The sequence below is a fragment of the Giraffa tippelskirchi genome, chromosome 5 (assembly GCF_054371585.1).
Source record: "Giraffa tippelskirchi isolate mGirTip1 chromosome 5, T2T-mGirTip1v1.2.pri, whole genome shotgun sequence".
Lineage (NCBI taxonomy): Eukaryota > Metazoa > Chordata > Mammalia > Artiodactyla > Giraffidae > Giraffa > Giraffa tippelskirchi.
The window spans coordinates 190,979,507-191,001,771 of record NC_137279.1 but is presented as its reverse complement, the minus strand read 5'-3'; the positions used below and the strand labels follow the sequence as shown (position 1 = coordinate 191,001,771).

General features: G+C 55.6%; 1 protein-coding gene across 1 annotated transcript in view; it reads right to left on the bottom strand.

The window, feature by feature from the left end:
* The window catches only part of RAMP1 (receptor activity modifying protein 1), a 41,790-nt gene extending 20,546 nt beyond the window's left edge, over window positions 1–21,244 (bottom strand). Inside the window, exons 1-2 of the mRNA XM_081491241.1 lie at window positions 21,142–21,244; window positions 11,602–11,740 (exon numbers count right to left, since the gene is read on the bottom strand). Of these exons, the coding sequence (XP_081347367.1) occupies window positions 11,602–11,740; window positions 21,142–21,193 (191 nt within the window). The 5' untranslated portion in view covers window positions 21,194–21,244. The remainder of the gene's footprint in view (window positions 1–11,601; window positions 11,741–21,141) is intronic.
* Between the last annotated feature and the right edge of the window lie 1,021 nt (window positions 21,245–22,265).

Sequence of the window (22,265 nt, the reverse complement as noted above, 5' to 3'; positions counted from 1 at the left end):
AAAGTGCTGAAGCTTCAGCTTCAGCATCAGTCCTTCCAATGAATATTTAGGATCTCCTTGCAGGAACAAATAATACTCCAGGCACATCAATCATCACCTACTTTTGACTCCAGTAGTCAGCTGAACACATATATTCCTTTTGGCAAATAGGAGGAGCCTAAGCCTTTGGGCTTCCCAGATGGCTCAGTGGTAAAGAATCCGCCTGCCCATGTAGGAGCCGATAGGAGATGTGGGTTCGATTCCTGGAGTGGGAAGATCCCCTGGAGGAGGAAATGGCAACCCACTCCAGTATTCATGCCTGGACAATCCCGTGGACAGAGGAGCCTGGCGGGTTGCACAGTCCGCGGGGTTGCAAAGGGGTCGGACATGATTGAATGACTGAGCGCACACAGCCTAACCTAAAACCCGATTAAAGAAATTCGCAGAGAGGCTGATCAGGAACTGTCAATCAAGACAGTGCTATTAGACTCATTTCACTGCGGAGAAAACAGAGGCCCAGAGAGTTCAGTGAATCAGCAGGGTTCATGCCCGGGTGGGTCCCACTTCTGTCCATGCTTCCCCCTCACCCCTGCCCCGCACCCAAAGGTAACAACTGGTCGACCCAACGACACCAGCTGCCACTGCTCAGGACACCGGGGCCCACAGTGCCTCCCATGGGAAGGGCTCTTGCAAACAGGTGATGCTTCCTAAGTCGACGGATTGATACCGGTCATCTCACAATCTCAGTATCGAATTTTTATGGAATTTGGCCAAATGGTTCTTCAGTTCTTTTGGAAAAACAGGTGGAAAATACATCAGATGGAGCATAACCAAAGAAATATAATGAAAGTGAACATGCTAGGATCCTATGAGCACTTCTAAGTTGTAGAAAATATCATAAAGCCATGATAATCGAAGTGCTGGAATATGACCCCAAAACATAAGTAAAAATTACCTGGAACAGACTCAAATGTGTACAAGAATGTATTAAATGTATTAAACTAAGCATAACCAAACAATTGAGGGAGGAAATATTCAAAAAATTACATTAGGATCATTGAGGTAGGAAGGACATAAATTTTCATTCACGTCTTAAGGTAACGATCCACTGCATTGAGAAGATAAATGTTATTTCAAAACACAGAACAACTAAATAGAAACAATTTACTATTGTGGCCACATGATTCAGCTGAACCTGTGGAACAGACAGGACCTCCGGAAATCAGAGCTCTGAGGAATGAATCTGGGCACTTGTATTAACTGAATAACTAATTAAATAAAACATATAAAATATACATCAACAAAGGAAACATGAAGAGTAAATATTTGGAACAAGATGACAAACAGCTAGTCTTTACCGTAGTCAAGAGTTTGTACAAGATTAAAAATACCCTCAGTGACTCAAGAGATAAACAGGGAAGGTTAAGGTCAGATAATTTGCATTTGAGGGGGAAAAAAAGATAAATTGCAAACAGCTATGGGAGAACAGCTCAGTCTTCTAACAACCAAAGATGGGCAAATTGAAACTGAAGAGGAAATCTCATTTAAATCTGCAAAAATAAAATCTCCCCAAACTCATACACAGGAACCTATGAGGAAATACATATTTTTCAGTGTTGCTGGTAATGCAAATTAGTGAAATCCTTTAATAGGGCGATGGGGCCAAACCTATCAAGAACCACAGAATGTTCATGGCATGTGTCGTAGCAAGCCCATGTGCAAGAATTCTTAAAGAAATGAGTCGAAAAGAAGTAAGGCTCTACGTACAAAGTTCTTATAGCGACATCATTTGCAACATCAAAACCCAGAAATGGCTCAACATAAGTAGGATTGGAAACATCAGGACATGTTAACTTGGCCTTCTTGCCATTGATATAGGCTGTCTGCCCCGTCCTGGCAGTGGGGTAAACTCAGCTTCCCATCTATCCAAAAGGAGTGTGTTTTTAAGAAAGTGAGGTCTCGGACTTCCCTGGTGGCTAAGGCTCCTTGCTCCTAGTGCAAGGGGCCTGGGTTCGATCCCTGGTCAGGGAACTAGACCCCACACTCTAGAAGTGAGTTCTCATGCTGCAGCTAAATATCCCATGTGTGGCAACTAAGGCCCGGCACAGCCAAACAAATAGATGAAACACTTTTAAAAAGTCAAAAAAAAAAAAAGAAAGTAGGGTCTCCATTTCTTTTCTTTTTAAATCTCATTTATTTATTTGGCTGCACTGAGTCTTCATTGAGGCATACAGGATCTTTAGTTGCAGCATGTGGGATCTAGTTCCATGAGCAGGGATCGAACCTGAAGCCCCTGAACTGAGAGCCCGGAGTCTTAGCCACTGGAACACCAGGAAGACCCAGGTCTCCGTTTCTAAGACAAGGAGCTGGAGAAGAAGGGTCTCAGACCTAAGGGCTGTCCCGAGAGTGTCCCGCTGGGCACCTTGTACATAAGTGTCCAGGGCTTCAGTCCTGTAAGAACCCTGGAGAGAAGGGTGACCTCAAAGTGTGTCTGAGGGCGCGCTCCCAGAGCCGCTCCCCCAGTAGATCCGGCGTGTGAATGCCTAAGGAGTGGGTGGGTCCCAGGAGACCCTGTCCCTGGGCTTGGCCGGGAGCTGCAGGGGGCAGGGTGAGTGCTGGGGTGAGGTCAGCATTAAGAAGGGACATCTGCCACGACCCCCACCCAGCCGCCCCTGCTCCCCAGAGCACCCCATCACCCTGTCCTCATCTCCCATCACCAGCCCTGCCCTGCCCACTTCCCTGTGTGCAAAGACCCTGGAGGCTGTCCAGTGCGACAAGCCTGGCCAACCGCCCCGGACAGAGAAGTCCCATCTGCCCCGATGGCCTGGACGGTCCTGCGGTTTCCGGGGCTGTGGAGAGGGGTGTCCAGGGGAGGAGGGGAAGGAGGCATGGAGCAGGGAGCCCCCCAGCACCAGATGAGTTCCATCTGCCTGATCTTCCGCCCTGGCCGGGGTCCGCTGAGCGCCGTCTGCTTCTGACCTTCTGCGTTCTGACACGGCCTGACTCCATCCCCGAAGTGGGGAGGTTGTGAAACTGGGCTGTTCATCACTTGATGGAAAAAGACGTCAGAGCAGGCGGGGTGCCAGGGCCTGGCGGCTCGTTACCCTCCGTCTGGGGAGCGTGTGTTTGTCCCCCAGCCCCAGGGGAGCCGTGGAGGCGGAGGGAAGCCAAGGACAAGCAGTGGCTTCCGGCGCGGATGGTGAGGGCCAGGCCCCCCTCCCAGTTCCCGCCCGCAGCTGTTGCCTCTGCAGACGGTCTCCTCCTGGGAGCTCTCTGCCCCTCCCCTCCCCTCTCGGAGCCAGAAAGCCCCCCGCCTGCCCTCTCCAGCGTGCCCTGCGCCCACCACTGGCCCCAGCCCTGGACCTGCCCCCCAGGTCAGCCGTGGCTGAGCTCCAGAAACAGGGCAGAGGGTGGGCAGACCTCCTGAGACCCCCACCCCCACGACCGACAGGCCTGTACTGGTGCTGTGGGGTCTTGGGGTGCACGGGGTTGTGGGGTGCCCGGGGTCATGCGGTGCCCGGGACACTCCTGTGCCGAGAGCTGGCGTCCCAAGGGCTCTGCCCAGATGCCACCTGGATGGGGCTTCAGGAAGCTGTCTTTGGGGGGAAGGGTGCCCCCTTTCTTCTGCCCACCCAGCCCACCTGAGCACATGCTGACCCCCGTGGCAGCAGGGCCTGATGCATCCTGGAGGGGCTCTGAGAGCCCCGGGGTCCCCTCCCTGCTGCCCGCAGGCATCAGAGTCTTCTGCCCACCCACGTCACTCTCAAAAGAGCGACGGGGGCGGGGGGTGACGTGAAGCTGGAGGAGGCCTGTGGCCACGTCCTCACCCACCCAGCTCCCTCGTCCAGCCACTGGAAAGCCGTGTCGACGCCTGCCGCCTGCAGGCAGGAGCCCCAACTGAGGCGGGGCCAGGGAGCAGGGGAGGCCTCCCTGAAGGCCCCCAGAGGTCCCAGGTGGTCTGCCAGCTTTCTGCACTCCTGGGCTGGAGGCTGTGCGTGCTCTGGGACAACTGGAGGGTCCCCCCATCCAAGTGAGCAGAGAGTGGGGAAGTGGGCCTCTGTGCCAGGTCCTCCTGACAAGGGTGTGGCTCAGCACTCATGCGCAGGCCCTTGACACTCACGCGGGCCCGGCCAGGGGGCGCTGAGTTGGGCCGGCCTCCCATCCAGGTGTGCTGCAGGGCGCTGGTGAGGGGCCTGCCTGGCACCCTGGGTGTGGGCCCCCCAAGGCCCGGGAGCGGTGGCCAAGCACAGCAGGAGCCCCGGGAGGGTGACAGACTCCACCCCAGAGAGACCTCAGTGTTGAAGGAAGATGCCTGCTCTCGGTTCCTGTCGGAGTCAGAAGCAAAGCAGCTGTTCCAACTGCTGCTGCTGAGCTGGGAAGAATTTCCTGAACTGACTCCTTCAAAGGGATGCACAGAGCATGCTTAGTTCCAGCAGCATAAGGGGCATCGCAGCGGGCGGGTCAGCCACCCCGAAACCAAGTCTCCCTGGTTGAGCACCCTGGGGCGGTTCCTCAGCGCCCAGGCCAGAGGCCATGCCTCGTAACTAGACCGAGGCTCAGGCCAGGCTGGAGGGCTTTCATGGGGCCCGCGTGGCAGGGAGGGGTCCCCAGGAGCAGGCCACAGGGACCCGGGCCCCTCGGACGCTGAAGCTTCTGTGCGTTGAGGCAGACACACGTGCGTGCGTGTGCGCTCAGTTGTGTCCAACTCTTTGCAGCCCCGTGGATTGCAGTCTGCCAGGCTCCTCTGTCCATGGAATTTTCCAGGCAAGAATACTGGAGGGGGTTGCTATTTCCTCCTCCAGGGGATCTTCCCGATCAAGGTATGAATCCATGTCTCCTGAGTCTCCTGCATTGGCAGGAGCATTTTTTTTTTTTCTTTTTTTACCACTGAGCCCCCTGGAAAGCTGCACCTGGGAGGCAGACACAGGCAGGGTTTACAAACCTAGAGGCTTTGGGGGCAGAGACGCCGGGAAGAAGCGGAAGTTGTGTCCGCTGATGACCAGTCTCAAAGGGCAGTGCCCTCCCTGGCACACCTGTGACGCTCTCGCCCTGACACCTTCCCCAGCTCAGAGCCTGAAGGTGCGTGCAAAGTGGACGAGCAGGGCTGTCTCCTGGCCTCCTAAACCCACTCGGCATTTCTCGTTCCGGGGAATAAAATTATCACTATAAACCAGACCTCGGGACCTCCCTGGTCCAGGGGTTGAGAATCCGCCTGCCAGTGCAGGGGACCCGGGTTCGGTCCCCGATCAGGGAGCCAGATCCCGCGTGCCGCAACTTAAGATCCTGCAGGCTGCAACGAAGACGCAGCGCGGCCAAATAAACAAACATTAAGAAAATAAATAAAACCAGCCGTTTCCTAGCTGAGTCCTGCACATTCCAGATTCCTCCCCTCCCCAACCAACAGCGCAGGAAGGTCTCTGGAAACAAGAGCGTCTGACGACACATTTTCCCACGTCCCCTGAAGCTTCTCCAATTAGATTACACCCCCAGTTAATATGTTAAATCATGTTAGGTTTCCATTAGTGAGTCAGGGCTGCAGTTTAATGAGCTGACTTCCAGGACGCGGTGGACTTGGCCTGGCGCACAGAAGGGAGCCTGCTCTCCTGCAAGGAACTGGTGCGGCGATGGGTCAGACCCCTGAGGAATCTGAGGCTCCCCAGGCATCCTCACACATGGAAGGACTGAGCGGTGACCCCCAAGCCATTCTCAGGACAGAGGAGACGGAAGCCAGATGGCCTTAAATGTAGGAGATGGTTCTTGATGATGCAGGGCGGGGCGGGGTGGGGGCACCTCACTCTCAGCTGAAAGGCCTTGAGAGCAAGTTAAGGAATTCCGCCTCGGACTTCCCCAGTGGTCAGTGGTTAAGAATCCGCCTGCCAATGTGGGGGACGTGGTTTTGATCCCTGCTCCCACATGCCACGGGACAACGAAGCCCGGGCACCATGACTACAGAGCCCACAAGACTGCAGCTGCTGAAGTCCTAGAGCCCGTGCTCTGCAGCGGGAGAAGCCATCGCAATGAGAAGCCCGAGCGCCGCAACTAGAGGAAAGCCGGAGCCCAGCAACGAAAACCCAACACAGCTATAAATAAAATAAAATAAAAATAAATTCTGCCTTGAGGCTGCAGCATCAGCTCTGTCCAAGACCTCCAGCCTCGGCCTACCCCACAGATTTTGGACTTTGCACACCCCCACAATCATAAGCCACTTCCTTGAAATAAATACAGTTATATATAGCCTTGCCCTACACCAAGGGTAAAGGGGGATTCACCCATGTTCTTTTTCTTCTTGTGCTTGCGTGGTTTCATTGGTTAGGTCTCAATCCCTGATAGGAATATATGTGTATGTTTATCTTGGCCTCTGAACACCACTCTTTAATAAAAGGAACCAGGGCTCCTTGGAAAAGTGGCTGATTCCGGGGCTGGGGCAGAAAACGCACAGAATGAGCCTGGAGAATCTCATGGTGCCTGAGGATGAGGGGGAGGACAAAAGGACATCAAAGTGAATTTGAAGGTGCTGTGGCCGTCAAGTGAAAGTGTGAGTCGCTCAGTCGTGTCCCACTCTTTTCGACCCCATGGACTATAGCCCACCATTGCCCTTCTCCAGGGGATCTTCCCAACCCAGGGATCAAACCCAGGTCTCCTGCATTGCAGGCAGATTCTTTACCGCTTGAGCCACCAGGGAAGCACAAACTGCCAAAGGTGGACAATTTACGGAGCCTTGTGATGGTGTTGGACCCACTCAGATAACCCATATACTCCCCCATCTCAAGGTCACCTGGTTAGCAACCTTAGTTCCATCTGTAATTTACCTCCCCCTCGCCACATAATGTAGAGGAAAACCATAGAAAGGGAAAGACTAGAGATCTCTTCAAGAAAATTAGAGATCCCAAGGGAACATTTCATGCAAAGATGGGCTCAATAAAGGACAGAAATGGTAGGGACCTAACAGAAGCAGAAGATATTAAGAAGAATTGGCAAGAATTCACAAAACTTTACAAAAAAGATCTTCACGACCCAGATAATCACGATGGTGTGATCACTCACCTAGAGCCAGACATCCTGGAATGTGAAGTCAAGTGGGCCTTAGGAAGCATCACTACAAACAAAGCTAGTGGAGGTGATGGAATTCCAGTTGAGCTATTTCAAATCCTAAAAGATGATGCTGTGAAAGTGCTGCACTCAATATGCCAACAACTCTGGAAAACTCAGCAGTGACCACAGGACTGGAAAAGGTCAGTTTTCATTCCAATCCCAAAGAAAGGCAATGCCAAAGAATGTTCAAACTACCGCACAATTGCACTCATCTCACATGATTGCAAAGTAATGCTCAAAGTTCTCCAAGCCAGGCTTCAACAGTACATGAACCGTGAACTTCCAGATGTTCAAGCTGAATTTAGAAAAGACAGAGGAACCATAGATCAAATTGCCAACATCCGATGATCATCCAAAAAGCAAGAGAGTACCAGAAAAACATCTATTTCTGCTTTATTGACTATGCCAAAGCCTTTGACTGTGTGGATCACAGCACTGTGGAACATTCTTAAAGAGATAGGAAGACCAGACCACCTGACCTGCCTCCTGAGAAATCTGTATGCAGGTCAAGAAGCAACAGTTAGAACTGGACATGGAACAACAGACTGGTTCCAAATTGGGAAAGGAATGCATCAAGGCTGTATATTGTCACCCTGCTTATTTAACTTATATTCAGAGTACATCATGAGAAACACTGGGCTGGATGAAACACAAGCTGGAATCAAGATTGCCAGGAGAAATATCAATAACCTCAGATATGCAGATGACATCACCCTTATGGCAGAAAGGAAGGAGGAACTAAAGAGCCTCTTGATGAAAGTGTATTCTTGCCATCTCTTCTTAATATCTTCTGCTTCTATTAGGTCCATACCATTTCTGTCAGTTTTCATTCCAATCCCAAAGAAAGGCTATGCCAAAGAACGCTCAAACTACCACACAATTGCACTCATCTCACATGCTAGTAAAGTAATGCTCAAAATTCTCCAAGCCAGGCTTCAGTAATACGTGAACCGTGAACTTCCAGATGTTCAAGCTGGTTTTAGAAAAGGCAGAGGAACCAGAGATCAAATTGCCAATATCCGCTGGATCATCGAAAAAGCAAGAGAGTTCCAGAAAAACATCTATTTCTGCTTTATTGACTATGCCAAAGCCTTTGACTGTGTGGATCACAATAAACTGTGGAAAATTATGAAAGAGATGGGAATACCAGACCATCTGACCTGTCTCTTGAGAAACCTGTATGCAGGTCAGGAAGCAACCGTTAGAACTGGACATGGAACAACAGACTGGTTCCAAATAGGAAAAGGAGTACATCAAGGCTGTATATTGTCACCCTGCTTATTTAACTTCTATGCAGAGTACATCATGAGAAACGCTGGGCTGGAAGAAACACAAGCTGGAATCAAGATTGCTGGGAGAAATATCAATAACCTCACATATGCGGATGACACCACCCTTACGGCAGAGAGTGAAGAAGAACTAAAGAGCCTCTTGATGAAGGTGAAGGAAGAGAGTGAAAAAGTTGGCTTAAAGCTCAACGTTCAGAAAACTAAGATCATGGCATCTGGTCCCATCACTCCATGGGAAATAGATGGGGAAACAGTGTCAGACTTTATTTTTTGGGGCTCCAGAATCACTGCAGATGGTGACTGCAGCCATGACATTAAAAGACGCTTACTCCTTGGAAGGAAGGTTATGGCCAACCTAGACAGCATATTTAAAAGCAGAGACATTACTTTGCCAACAAAAGTCCGTCTAGTCAAGGCTATGGTTTTTCCAGTGGTCATGTATGGATGTGAGAGTTGGACAGTGAAGAAAGCTGAGCGCCGCAGAATTGATGCTTTTGAACTGTGGTGTTGGAGAAGACTCTTGAGAGTCCCTTGGACTGCAAAGAGATCCAACCAGTCCATCCTAAAGGAGATCAATCCTGGGTGTTCATTGGAAGGACTGATGTTGAAGCAGAAACTCCAATACTTTGGCCACCTCATGCGAAGGGTTGACTCATTGGAAAAGACCCTAATGCTGGGTAGGATTGGGGGCGGGAGGAGAAGGGGACGACAGAGGATGAGATGGTTGGATGGCATCACCGACTCGATGGGCATGGGTTTGGGTAGACTCCAGGAGCTGGTGATGGACAGAGAGGCCTGGCGTGCTGCAATCATGGGGTCGCAAAGAGTCGGACACGACTGAGCAACTGAACAGAACTGAACTGAACTGATGAAAGTGAAAGAGGAGAGTGACAAAGTTGGTTTAAAGCTCAACATTCAGAAAACTAAGATCATGGCATCTGGTCCCATCACTTCATGGCAAATAGATGGGGAAACAATGGGAACAGTGGCTGACTTTATTTTTCTGGGCTCCAAAATCACTGCAGATGGTGACTGCAGCCATGAAATTAAAAGACGCTTGCTCATTGGAAGAAAAGCTGTGACCAACCTAGACAGCATATTAAAAAGCAGAGACATCACTTTGCTGACAAAAGTCTGTCTACTCAAAGCTATGGTTTTTCCAGTAGTCATGCATGGATGGGTGAGTTGGATCATAAAGAAAGCAAAGCGCCAAAGAACTGTTGCTTTTGATCTGTGGTGTTGGAGAAGACTCTTGAGAGTCCCTTGGACTGCAAGGAGATCCAACAGGTCCATCCTAAAGGAGATCAGTCCTAGGTGTTCACTGGAGGGACTGACGTTGCACCTGAAGTTCCAACCCTTTGGTCACCTGATGCGAAGAGCTGACTCACTGGAAAAGACCCTGATGCTGGGCAAGATTGAGGGCAGAAAGAGAAGGGACGACAGAGGATGAGATGGTTGGATGGCATCACCAACTAGATGGACATGAGTCTGAGTAAACTCTGGGAGTTGGTGATGGACAGGGAAGCCTGGCGGGCTGCAGTCCATGGGGTCGCAAAGAGTCGGACACGACTGAGCGACTGAACTGAACAGCATATGGTATAACATACTCCCAGGTCTCAGGTTAGGGCGCACACATCTCTAGGGCCTTTATTCTGCCGACCAGCTCGCTAGCCCCAGCTGGCTTGCTGAGAAGCTCTCACGATGGGGACTTTTGCCTCTTCCTCCCTCAGTGGTCTTGATTTCCTTTTTAAATAAAGACATTTCCTAGCAACCTCCCCCCACCCCCCCACACCGATTTCCAGCTGAATCACGCCTGGCTCAGCTGGGAGGATGGCAGACTCCGGGCCGGGCGATAATGACTCCCGTTTGCACTCTGAGTACAGTCGCGGGAACCGTCTGCGGCCGCGTCCTTTCCAGGAACCTGTCACCACTGCTTCGTTCAGCATGCCGCCGGCCACGTGCGCTACCTCTCCTGCTAGGCCACTGGTGTGCAATCTGTCTACACAAATCACCTGGACAGAGCTGGGTGGTGGTGGTGGGAGCACGGATCCCCAGGGACCCCTCGGTGTCTTCTCTGTGTCTTAATAATGTGTGACCTTTTGCTTAAACACAAATCCCTTCAGAGAGGCAGAAGGCCCATTAGCCTGAAAAGCTGATTTTTAATAACCTGCCTTCCCCTTTGATTTCTAACTCATGATTGATTTCTCAGCTCAGAAAAGGAGACCCTGAAGGCCGTGGAGGAGGGGGCCGGGAAGGAGACCCTGCCGGGCTGGCTGCCGCTGAGCCTCTGCGCAAACCTTGGAGGGAAGCGCGGGCTTCACGTTAACTGCAGGACGTTGAGGACCCTGCGCCCACCTCCTGTGTGTCCTGGCCGGGGTGTAAACCGAGGGGCCGTCCTTGTACGGAAGACGTCGGAGCCCGGCCCAGAAACACACACACACACACTGGGGACCCCGCGTGCCCGGTGGGTCATCCACCCCGCTGCGCTCTCGGTGTTTGGAGGGTGTTTCTCTTTGCTTTTCCTTGCACACTGGAGCCCCCAGGTTCAACCCAGGGTCTGAACGCTGAAGCAGAAACAGCCTAGGAAAACTCAGCCTTGAATGTCGACTGCAGACAAGCTGATTGCTGAAGATGAGGGAGCCAGGCCTGGGTGGGGGCAGACCCTGACCTCATCAAGCGGCCGAGGTGGGGAGCTGGGATGAACCCTGTGGGGCAGGAGGAAGGATGTCTTGGGCAGAAGGACCGAGTCGGGAAGGAGAAGGGGCTCATGTCCAGCTGTCCTCGGTGAGGGGCGTGCAGCCACCCCACGGTTCCAGGAAGCTCTGAGACTGAGCCCCCCAGGCAGGCAGGAGGACAGCTTTGGCTGGGCCTCGGGGATGGCGGGAGGCTGAGGGGACAGCCCTGCACCAGAGTAGGGGGGCTCCTGTCATAGGGACCTGCCCCCGGGCACTGGACCTTGCTCCCCACCACCAGCATCCCAGACTGGACCCAGCCCAACAGAGAACGGAGCCCTCTGCCGCCTGTCACCTCTGCCCCGCTACCCAGCTTGACCCTGGTCATCGAGGTCACGGCCCCCACCCTCCCCGCCCACGGCCCGCCTGGTACACCCCCCTTCGCCCTCTCTCTGGCCCCAGCCTGTGGTGCGTCCACACGCTGGACTTCAGTGAAGAACGGCTCTCCCGGGGCCTCGAGGGAGACCCTCTCACAGTCCCCCACCGCCCCTGGGACACGCCGGACTCACCCGATGGTCTTGCCCCAGTCGCACCACAGTGTCCTCCCGACGGCCTCCATGTGCTCCTGGAACTGCGGGAGGCAGGACTCCCGGAGGAGGGCGCCGTGGTCGGCGTCCCGGCAGGCGGCGGCCACGCAGAGATGGGTCACTGCAACGAGAGCCCCGGCACGACGTCATTCGCCCGGCTCGCCGGCCCCGCCTGCCCATCCCTGCGGGTCAGGGGCTGGGTCCACCCTCCGTGGCCCACACCCGTCAGCACAGAGTGGCCCGTCCGACTCCGAGGCCACCTGGACGCCCTGGGGAGTGCCATGATCCTGGGAGGGGGTCTCCAGGCTCCAGCTGGATCATTGCATCATTAGCCACTTTGGGGCCCAGCAAAGGCCCTCCTGCTGACGGTGTGTCTGAGAGCGCCGTCTCCCTGGGCTCCAGAGAGGGGGCTGCATGTCCTCTGGTCCAGGGGACATGGTCTGACACTCACGCACCTTTTCGGCCTCACCCACCCCCGACCTGGTTCCTAAGCCTCCACTTCACAGACGCGGAAACTGTGGCAGCGAGAACACCCTGCTGGGACTGGATGCAGGCTGATCACCCACGAGGCCCTGTGCGTCTGCCCAGGAGTGAGGGGAGGAATCAGCCTGCCCCAGGGAGCTGGCGAGCGGCACAGGGTCTTGGAGACCCCGCCCCCCTCTCCCACCAGCATGTGCTGGCCCGGCTGTACCACCCAGCGCCAAGCTCATGTCCTCTGGGTCTGGATGTTCATCAGCTAGAAACCAAGCTGACCAACTGTCACCTGAGCTGTTCCTACCTTGCCACTCGTGAAGACTGGGGAGAGGAACGGGTGGACAGTGGTATTGGCTCCAGGTAACAGAGCTGATGGGCTCTTCCAAACGAAGGTGAAGGGCAGCCTGCCCTGGGGGCTGGGAGGGCGGCCGGGCACAGGGCCCCTGGCAGGCAGGGGAGCAGACCCTGTCCCTGCCCTCCCCCCCGGATCCCCAGGGGGTACGTGGTGGCAGTGGGCTCCACACTCCTCTCCAGGGTCCACACGAGGACCTCAAGCCCCCTATTCCGCATCGGGGGCAGGAGACTAATGAGTCTCCTTGTCTAAAATTGACAGACGGCAAGCCAGACACATCTTGTCAGGGGCCGGAGCTAACGAAGTGACATTTCACAGCAATACAAGGACAATGCTGTGATGTGTTTGTTCAGGGGCTTAGTCGTGTCTGACTCTGTGACCCCATGGCCTGCCAGGGTCTGTGATTAACTCTGTGATTAATCACAAATAAAAAGCAAAGACAGGAAGCCCATGGCACACGGAGATAGAGGTGAAGCCGACAGCAGGAGCTGAAAAAAGACTCGGGCTTCACCCTGTGGCTCAGCTGGTAAAGAATCCGCCTGCAATGCAGGAGGCTCTGGTTTGATTCCTGGGTTGGGAAGATTTGCAGGAGAAAGGATAGACTACCCACTCCAGTATTCTTGGGCTTCCCTTGTGGCTCAGCTGGTAAAGAATCTCCCTGCAATGCGGGAGACGTGGGTTCGATCCCTGGGTTGGGAAGATCCCCTGGAGAAGAGAAAGGCTACCCACTCCAGTGTTCTGGGGTGACAAAGAGTCAGGCATGACTGAGCAACTTTCACTTCACTTCACCTGCCTGAGCGCCGAGGTGCCCGGTCCTGCGCCCGCTGCCTGGAGGGTGTCCCTTTGTCCCTCAGATCTGGACAGGCAGGCTGGGCGCCTGGAAGCTGGTCAAGCAGGGAGGACCCTGGGGGTTTTAGCCAGAGAAACCAGGAGTAATGGGAGGTGGATGGGGGAGATGAAATGCTGGCAAGAGGAAAACCCCCCTTGGAGGAGCCCCAGGAGAGGACGCGCAGGCGTGGGGAGCAGGCCGGCCCCCCCGGGTGCCCTGGGATGGGCCCCCAGCTGGGTCCACCCAGTGCATCACACGCACCCGAGGACCAGCTGGAGGAAGGGGCTGCTCCCCACCCCTGCTCCATCCAGACGCCCCCCGAGAAAGCCCACCTGCGTGCACAGCTGGAGCGCCCGGGGTCACAGGTCGCTCGGGAGGGCTTAGACCCTGGCTCACGGAGGAGCCGTAGCCGCGTTCTGAGGCCCCCACCGTGGTGCCCCCGCCCCCCAGCGCGCTGCACGGCCACCCAAATGCAGCCCGTCCTCCCGCGCGGCCTCCTCCCCGAGGTCCCCGTGCCCGTCTCTTCCTCCAGGCCTCATCTAGGGCAGGCGGGGGGTTTTCCTCTCCTTTGGTTGCCCTCTCATCGCCCGTCACTCTCCCTGGTGGCCAGCGGCTCTCCACGTTATTATTTGTCCAGTGAACAAGTCGGCGACACCCGGCTTTAGCAGAGGGACACTGTGCATGGGCTGCAGCGAGGCGCCTCGGAGCGTCCCCAGGAGGCCAGGAAGGGTGCTGGGCTGCCCTCCTGCGCTGGGAGGGCCGGGTTAGGGAGAACGAAGATAAACGTGCATCTCCGTCAGGGTGCGGGGTGCAATGGAAAGCCAGGCACTGATGTGGGCGCTGGAGGGGGGCTCACAACGGTCCCCCACAATCGTTCCGGGCCTCAGCGGCCTCAGAGGTCACGCTCTAGCCCCGACTGAGGGTGTGAGCCCCGCTGTAGGGCCGGCCCCGTGGCCTCGACGTGGCCCAACTCCGGGCTGGCCCACGGTCGGGCAGCTCCCACCTCTCTGGGAGCTGCTGTCTGTGTCCCAAGGGTGGGCCCTCTGCTCTGTGGGGACAAAGTCTGCCCGTCACCACTACCCTTTTTTCCCTGCCCTGTGGGAGCCCAGAGCTGGTTCTCCAGGCTGTTCCGACAACTAGAATGAGGTTGGGCAAACTGCTTGGGGGGTGAATCTGGAAATCAGTTTCATTTTTAAGCACAGGAGGACACTGGTCTTTTTTTTTTTTTTAATAAAAAACAAGCCTGATATAGTTTTTTTTCATTGCGAAGAGAGGCCACATCACAGCTTTAAAACTGAATACATTGCCCAATGTTTTAAAACCAGCTGTTTGAGACCAGATGGGTTCCATTCCTGGGTGACTGCGAGGTTAATCCTTCACAGCGCATTCTTAAGAGGCCAAGAGTGAGGCTGCCGGGCAGACAGCAGCAAGCCGAGGCAGGACTTGCCCTCGCATCAGTATCCTTCAGTTCAGGGAGGCTGGCTGGGGCTGGAGGGGCTCAGAGAAACCACGGAGAATGCCCCTGGCCCTGGCAAGATGAGGAATGGCAGTGAGATCTCTATGGCAATGGGCCTAGAGCCAGAAAGACAGGGTGGCCAGCGCCCCACGGGGGCCCTTGGGGCTTGGGGGCATTTGGGCTTTCTAACGAGCAACAAGGGCCCAGGGGAGGACCCGCCAGGTCTGTCTTCTCGCCTCTGCCCTTGGCCTGCGGCTGCACATCCACAGGACCTGCCGTCTTGCTGCCGCTCAGCTCACGCTGCGTTTGCAGAGACAGAGCCGCAGACCCACTCGGGCCTCCCAGGGCCGGGGTCACCGGTAGGGGGCGATCTGTGGAAAGGGACGTTCCCTTGGAGTGACCGGCTGAGGGGTTAAGCTCAGAGCCTCCCCTGCAGAGCCTGTGGACCTCTGGGCCCCAGCCCACAGCCCCCACCACCCAGGCTGGGCCCCGGGGCTCGTCACCTCTGGGCCACTTTCTTTCTCTGTGAAATGAGACCCTCCTGCCCCAAGTGGGCAAACAGGGATGGTTTCCAGAACTCGTGTCCACAGAATCAGCTGCACGCGGCTTTCCCTGCGAGTGTGCAGTGTGAGCGGCCCTTGGTGACTCACAGCGCGTGAGCCCCGCAGGGGTGGTGGGGAGGGGGCAGGAAGGGGAGGCGACAGCGGCTGGCTTTGGAGGTGGTGGGTACACATGCTCACAGTCTTGAGTCCACGTGGGTGCATACATATCCCAGGACCTTCTAAGTCACACACTTGAAATGCATTGTTTATTCTATGCCAATTACTCAACTGAATTGAAGAAGCGAAGGCGCTCAGTCGTGTCCGACTCTTTGCAACCCCGTGCACTGTAGCCTGTCAGGCTCCTCCGTCCATGGGATTCTCCAGGCAAGAACACTGGAGTGGGTTGCCATTCCCTTCTCCAGGGGATCTTCCCAACCCAGGGATCGAACCTGGGTCTACTGCATTGCAGGCAGACTCCTTACTGGCTGAGCCACGAGGGAAGTCACTCCTCAATTAAAAACAGTAAATCTGAGGGAATGTCGAGAGCGGGTGATCCGAGTGGTGTGATTATAGCTGATATTCACGCTGCCTCTGCTCGTCCATATGTTCTACAGGTTAAGGAATGGGGTTTCTAAAGCGGCACCTCTATCCTGCCCAGACCTTTCCTAACAGCCTTGCCCTGTGTGCTCCTGCCGAATCTCCTGCTCTCCCAGCTGGGGCCAGCACCCTGGAAACCACCCACCCCCAGGACTCCCCTGGTTACAGCCACTTGGGAGCCAAATGCCCAGGAAGCTACCTGCCTGGCCAGTCACTACGTGCCCCAGAGGATGATGTAAACAGCACTTGGTTTGAACATGCTACCTTCAGCCTTTCTCCATCTACTCTGGAAAAAGAAAACAAGAATCCAAAAGACAAAATGAAAAAAAAAACAACAACAACTCTGTGTGACAAGTAAAAACTCCTACTCAACCCTCAAGGCCCAGTGAACCATCACCTCCTCTGCCCTGCCCAGCATGGGGCCCTCTCTGACTGTGCATCACGCCATCTTCTAACTGCTACCAGGAACCCTTCAACAGCCAACCATGGAAGGGCAGGGGGACTTCAGAGCCTGTGTTTCCTCCATACTCAGCGCCCCACCTCAGCAGATCAGCTGGGAGACTCCTCACTCCCGGCCAGCGACGGCTCTCTTAACGTTCCAGGTCTGTTCTGGCTTCTCGAAAGCCCCTTGCAGGCCTGGCACCATGTGACCCTAGTGTTAGGTACCAGGAGGAAGTCACCAGGAGGAGGGAGTGCTTCCCTCACCTGCGCATCTACCCAGACCACAGCAACCTTCCACACAAATGGACCCTGGAATCTGCTTGAGGCAATAATGCAGAGGGGCCAACCTCTGTTACCTCACTACGCCTTTGCCTTTCAGGCCTCTACTCCCCAAACATGAGGTTTGCTATTGTTGCTGTTCAGTCGCTCAGTCGTGTCTGACTCTTTGCGACCCCATGGACTGCAGCACCCCAGGCCTCCCTGTCCATCACCAATTCCTGGAGCTTTCTCAAACTCACGTCCGTGAGTCGGTGACGCCATCCAACCATCTCATCCTCTGTCGTCCCCTTCCCCTCCCGCTTTCAATCTTTCCCAGCATCAGGGTCTTTTCAAATGAGTCAGTTCTTCGCCAGGTGGCCAAAGTATTGGCGTTTCAGCTTCAGCATCAGTCCTTCCAATGAATATTCAGGACTGATCTCCTTTAGGATGGACTGGTTGGATCTCCTTGCAGTCCAAGGGACTCTGAAAAGTCTTCTCCAACCACAGTTCAAAAGCACCCATTCTTCACCGCTCGGGCTTCTTTATGGTCCAGCTCTCAAGTCTGCTATCTGATTCATGAACTGCTTTCGTTCTAGTCGACAGTGGGCTGGAGCGTGTGACTGAGGCAGGCGTTATCATCCGGTCATTTGCCGGGCAAACTGCTGTCTTGGATCCTCCCAGGTGAGGTCTGGCTCAGGAGAACCCTTGCTGGTGAGCCTCTCGGGTGTGGGGGTGCAGAGCCCTGGCAGCACACAGGTGGGTGCAGGGGGCGGCCTCTGGTCCCACAGAATTCACTGGAGAACTCCACCCAGGAGGGAGGGAGTGTGGGATCGAAGAGAAACATGAAGGAGACCCCGGGAGGTCTCGTGAGGAGGAAATACGAGAGGCCTGGCTGTGATGAGATGCCCCGGGTCCCCTGCTCCCCTGCCGAGACTTGGCAACCGACCCTGCTTTAGTGAAGCTGCTCAGAACCGTGTTTCAAATGATCACGGAAGGGACGTCTTTCGATGTCAAAGCAAGTACTAACATAACACAATCTCTGGGAAGGTTTTTTGCTTTTTCTCCACGGACAACAATACCGTCATTATATCGCCAAGAATGAGCTCTTGTTTAGCTTGGGAGCCTCCTCTCGCTGCTGTGTTGACACAACCCTCCTGGCTAAGAACAGACGCCTTCTCTGGAAATGTTACCCAGCCCCAAGGTCATCCATCCTGGAGCGGGGAAGGGCTGGTGCCCAGGACATCACTGTGGGCGCTCCATGGGGGGGTGGCAGGAGGCTGGGGGGACAGGACGGAGCCCCAGGACAGCGTCCTGTGGTCTCCACGTGCCAGGAAGAAGCTGCAGGGCAGGGGCAGGTGGGCAGGGGGAGCACACAGGGCTGGCGGGGCTCCGCCCCTCCCCCGGCCCCTCCCCAGGCTCCCCGTCTCCTCCTCGGGTCTCCCCTGAGTCCCTGGCAGAACGAGAGGTTCTCGGGCCAGGATCTCGCAGCCCCCCCCCCCCGGCATGCACTCTTCTCAGAGCCCACTGCACATCTGCTACCCACCAGGCCACCACCTGCAGGGCACGCGTCCTACTCAAACGCCCCCCACCGCGTCCGACGGGGTCATGGGCTGGAAACGTTCACCTCTTGGGGCTCACTCGGGAGAAGTCTGTCTGTCTGTCTGTGTATCTGTCTTGGAGAGGTGCTCTGCTTGCCCCCCATGGGGCCCCTGTGGCTCTCGGGATGGGACCTGGATGCATGGCCCCCACATCTAGCCGAGAGGACAAAACTGAGTGTTGGGCCTGGGTCCCGGGTCCCTCCCTGAGACCATCCCGGCGGGCGGGCCTGGGCCAGGGCCCTTGGAGCGGGGAGCCCTCCGTGCCAGGAGGCCCTCGGGAAAGACGGGCTCTGGGTCTGGAGGCGGCCAAGCCCGAGGAGCTGCCCTGCTGATGGCTCAGCATCTTCACTGGGATTCAGGTCACACGGGCCGCCACCATCGCACACTCTGCCAGGTGCCGTTTCTAACTGAGGAGAAGCTGTGCGATTGCTTCATCCTGGGGGAAAAGCAGGAGGAACCGACTTTCCCCAACTAGCTATTCGCCCTGAGTAAGGATTTCACCTAAAACCCTTCCTTGACGTGTGGTTACCGCCGCTCCCGACGTGGACATAAACATCTCTCAGCAGCCCTGGCCTGGCAGTGACAAGGCGCACACTGGCGGGCACGCACCTGCAGAAGGAAGACGGACGCCCAGAAACGTCTCCGCGCCACTGCACACACAGAACGCGTGAGCAGACACACCGAGTCGAGGAGCGAGAAAAGAACCTTTTAGACGTGGACTCCAGGATTAGAGCTGCCGGACGTAAAGCAGCATGACAATCTGAAGTAGTCATGTGGACTGCATTTCCTGTGATGTCCTGGTCGGTTCCAAACAGCTACCCTTGTATTTATATAAAGTCACATATTTCAATAAACACAGTGTTCGTCACTCAGTGTCTGACTCTGTGCGACCCCATGGACTGTAGCCCTCCAGGCTCCTCTGTCCGTGGGATTCTCCAGGCAAGAACACTGGAGTGGGTAGCCATTCCCTTCTCCAGGTGACCTTCCCGACCCAGGGACAGGGCAGCCTTGCAGGAAGCACCCCTCCCCCAGCACACCAGGGGAGGTGCGTGTTTTCCAGGAAGGATGACAGAGGAGCTCACACAGGCCAGTGTCGGCCAGCACTGTCGAGGGCAGGTGGGCACGTGGTAACGGGAGCTTACAACAAAGGCATCATATACGACTCTGGCTCCTCTGGAAATGTCCCTCTTTTCTGACTGATGAAAAAGAAGAAATTTCACCTTGCTATTCTGGATAGCAAAATCTTCATCACCAAGGGGCTCACACTACCCCTTGGGAAGAAAAACATGTGCTCTCCTAATTCTTCTGATTAGCGCTGGACTCCAGTGACATTGATTAGCTGATAACCTCATAAAGCTGTGTCTTCTTCCACGATGTAACATTAGCCAGACCTCTCAGAATGTTAGGGTTCCAGGACTTTGACCTTCCACCAGAACACGTATTATTTTCTTGGTAAACAAGGAAGGTCTTTAATATGTGATCATGATAAAGTGTTTTATTTACATAAGCTTTAGAGGGTGCAGCTTCTGGACGGCAGGAAAGAGAATTTGTTTATTTATGCTTAAACAATGACTCAGCCCAGCTCTCTACCTTGCTGAAAGAGAAATGCTCATTTCTTAAGAAACTAAAACAGTACGTTCCAGGTCAAACCCACAGATCCTAATGCAAAAGAAGAGAATAATATTATGATAAGATTCTGCTTTTCATATAACTTCAGCAAAAACCCTTAAGTGGCAGGATCAGCTTTCAAAGTACATTCTGTTGAAGTAGATGCTAACGGTTTTGGGCAGATCCAACAGTCCTTGGTGAGGTGTGGCGCTGGAAGCCTGGAGTGGCAGCCTCTCACCTCCCAGACAAGCCCTGCGCCCCAGGCTGCCTCTTGAGCAGCTACACGGCAGTGTGGGGGCCCCCTTCCCCAAGGGCGGCATCACTGCTCCGCAGCCAGGACACAGCTACCAGGGAAGAACCGTGGGGGCCTCCCTGGGCCACTGGATTCCTCCACTTTAAATGACTGATTTGCTTTTTATTAAACGGTAACTAAATACACGAAATGAATCCAATAGTTGAGGCAGTTTAGAAAGGTTGCTTAGCATTTTATGAAGACAGTGGGAAAAGGGAACTGAAGATGACAATTTCTTGCTAAATTTTGCCAAGTCAGGTGCAGGTTCCTGCCACCACTCTCTCAGAGCAGAAAGCCAGGCGGGTTCTGCCACCTCCCCAAGGGTCCTTCTCTGGACTGCTGTTAGCCACACACACACACAGACACAGCGGCAAGTCAACACACACCCAACAGAATGGCAAGTCAACACACACACAGTGTGACAAGTGAACACACACACACAGTGGCAAGTCAACACACACACAGAGGCAAGTCAACACACACACACACACACAGAGTGACAAGTCAACACACACACACAGCGGCAAGTCAACACACACCCAACAGAGTGGCAAGTCAACACACACACACACACACAGAGTGGCAAGTCAACAGACACACACACACATACACACACACACACAGAGTGACAAGTCAACACGCGCAGAAAGTGACAAGTCTACACACACACACAGTGGCAAGTCAACACACACACAGACACAGACACACACACACACACACCTGTGGAAATGCCCCAAAGAGAACAGCTGGCCTCATTTCTGCAAAGGAGGCTTATCTACAAATCAGTAACTGTTGGCTGTGAATGAGTCAGATTTTCAGTTTGAGCCAGTTTTCTACGTAAATGGTCAGTGGTTCTGATTCTGGAACCCGAAACCGCCCGCAGCCCGGAGCCGGGGGCCAAGGTGCCACGAGGGCAGTCACGATTTTCTCCGGAACCTGAGTGCCCGGAGGCGGCCGGGGAAGCGCCAGCGCCCCGCGCCCCCGCGACGCCTCTAAAGCCGCCCCTTCCCCGGGGGGAGGCGCCCCCCGCCCGTGGCCGCGTCCCAAGCCGGAGCCGGGACCCCCGCCTACTCACCCAAGAGCAGCCAGAGGCCGCGGCACAGGAGGCCGCTCAGGCCGGGGGCCATGGCTGCAGCCGAGCCGAGTCCAGCCGCCCGCCGCGCGCCCCACCGAGGACTGAGCCCGCCGGGCGGCGCACCGGGGGCGGGGGCGGCTGCGGAGCGGGCGGGAGGCGGCGGCCGCGGGGCCCGGCCCACTGCGGCCCGCGGCGGGTGGAGGGGTGGCCCGCGCGGGGATGGGGGCCGCGCCGGGACCCCGCAGGGAGGGCCCGCAGCAGGCGAGCCGGGCTGGCCAGCACCTGCCGGCCGGGGTGCGGGGGCAGACGCTGCACCAGCGAGGCGGCCCGGTCCGCAGAGCGCGGGCAAGCTCGGGCCCGACCGGGAAAGCTTTGCCTGAGAGGAGAGGGAGCTGCGCGGTGTCTCCAGGACCCTGGCCGGCGGACCGCATGCTCCAGCGGCGACCTTGACCGAGGCATGGATGCTCCTGACGTGTTGGCCAAACAAACGGACACTTGTTTAACTGGGGCGGCTCGTCTAGACAGGGCCTCTCGATGCCAACCCTGGCACCCTCTCTCCTTCCCTTCGTGGGTTACAATCGCCCTACCTCCGGGGTCTACTTTGCAGAAGACCAAGGCCACCCTGGCCCATCCGCCTCTCCCAAGGTGCAGGCACTGGGGTTCCTGAGAGGACAAAACCAGCCCTGGCGCTTGGAGACATTCAGAGTAACCAAAAAAAGGACCCACAGGTCCAGCGAGGAGCTGGAATGACGAGAATGGGGAGGTGTGGGTGCAGGGGAGGAGGTGTCTGGAAGGTATGCAGTCAGGTGCTGGGCTATAGGGAAGAGGGCTCTTTGGGAGTAAGAGGGCTCTTTGGGGGTACAGAAAGGTGGCCCTTGTGGACTTCTTGGCTGACATGGGCGGGGGGTGAAAGGCAGAAGAGGCCGGGAGGGCCTCTTTCTGACTCTGAACTTGGAGAAAGAGAAGGGCTCCCTGCGGGGGACACATACAAATCCAGGGAGGTGCAGGTTACCCGCACACCTAGGTCTGAGCCGGGCGGCACCAGCCGACGTAGCTGAGCTGACCTGGGCGCTCTCAGCTCTGCCGGTGGCTGTGTTGCACCTCGCAGAGGTTCCTGCTTGTAA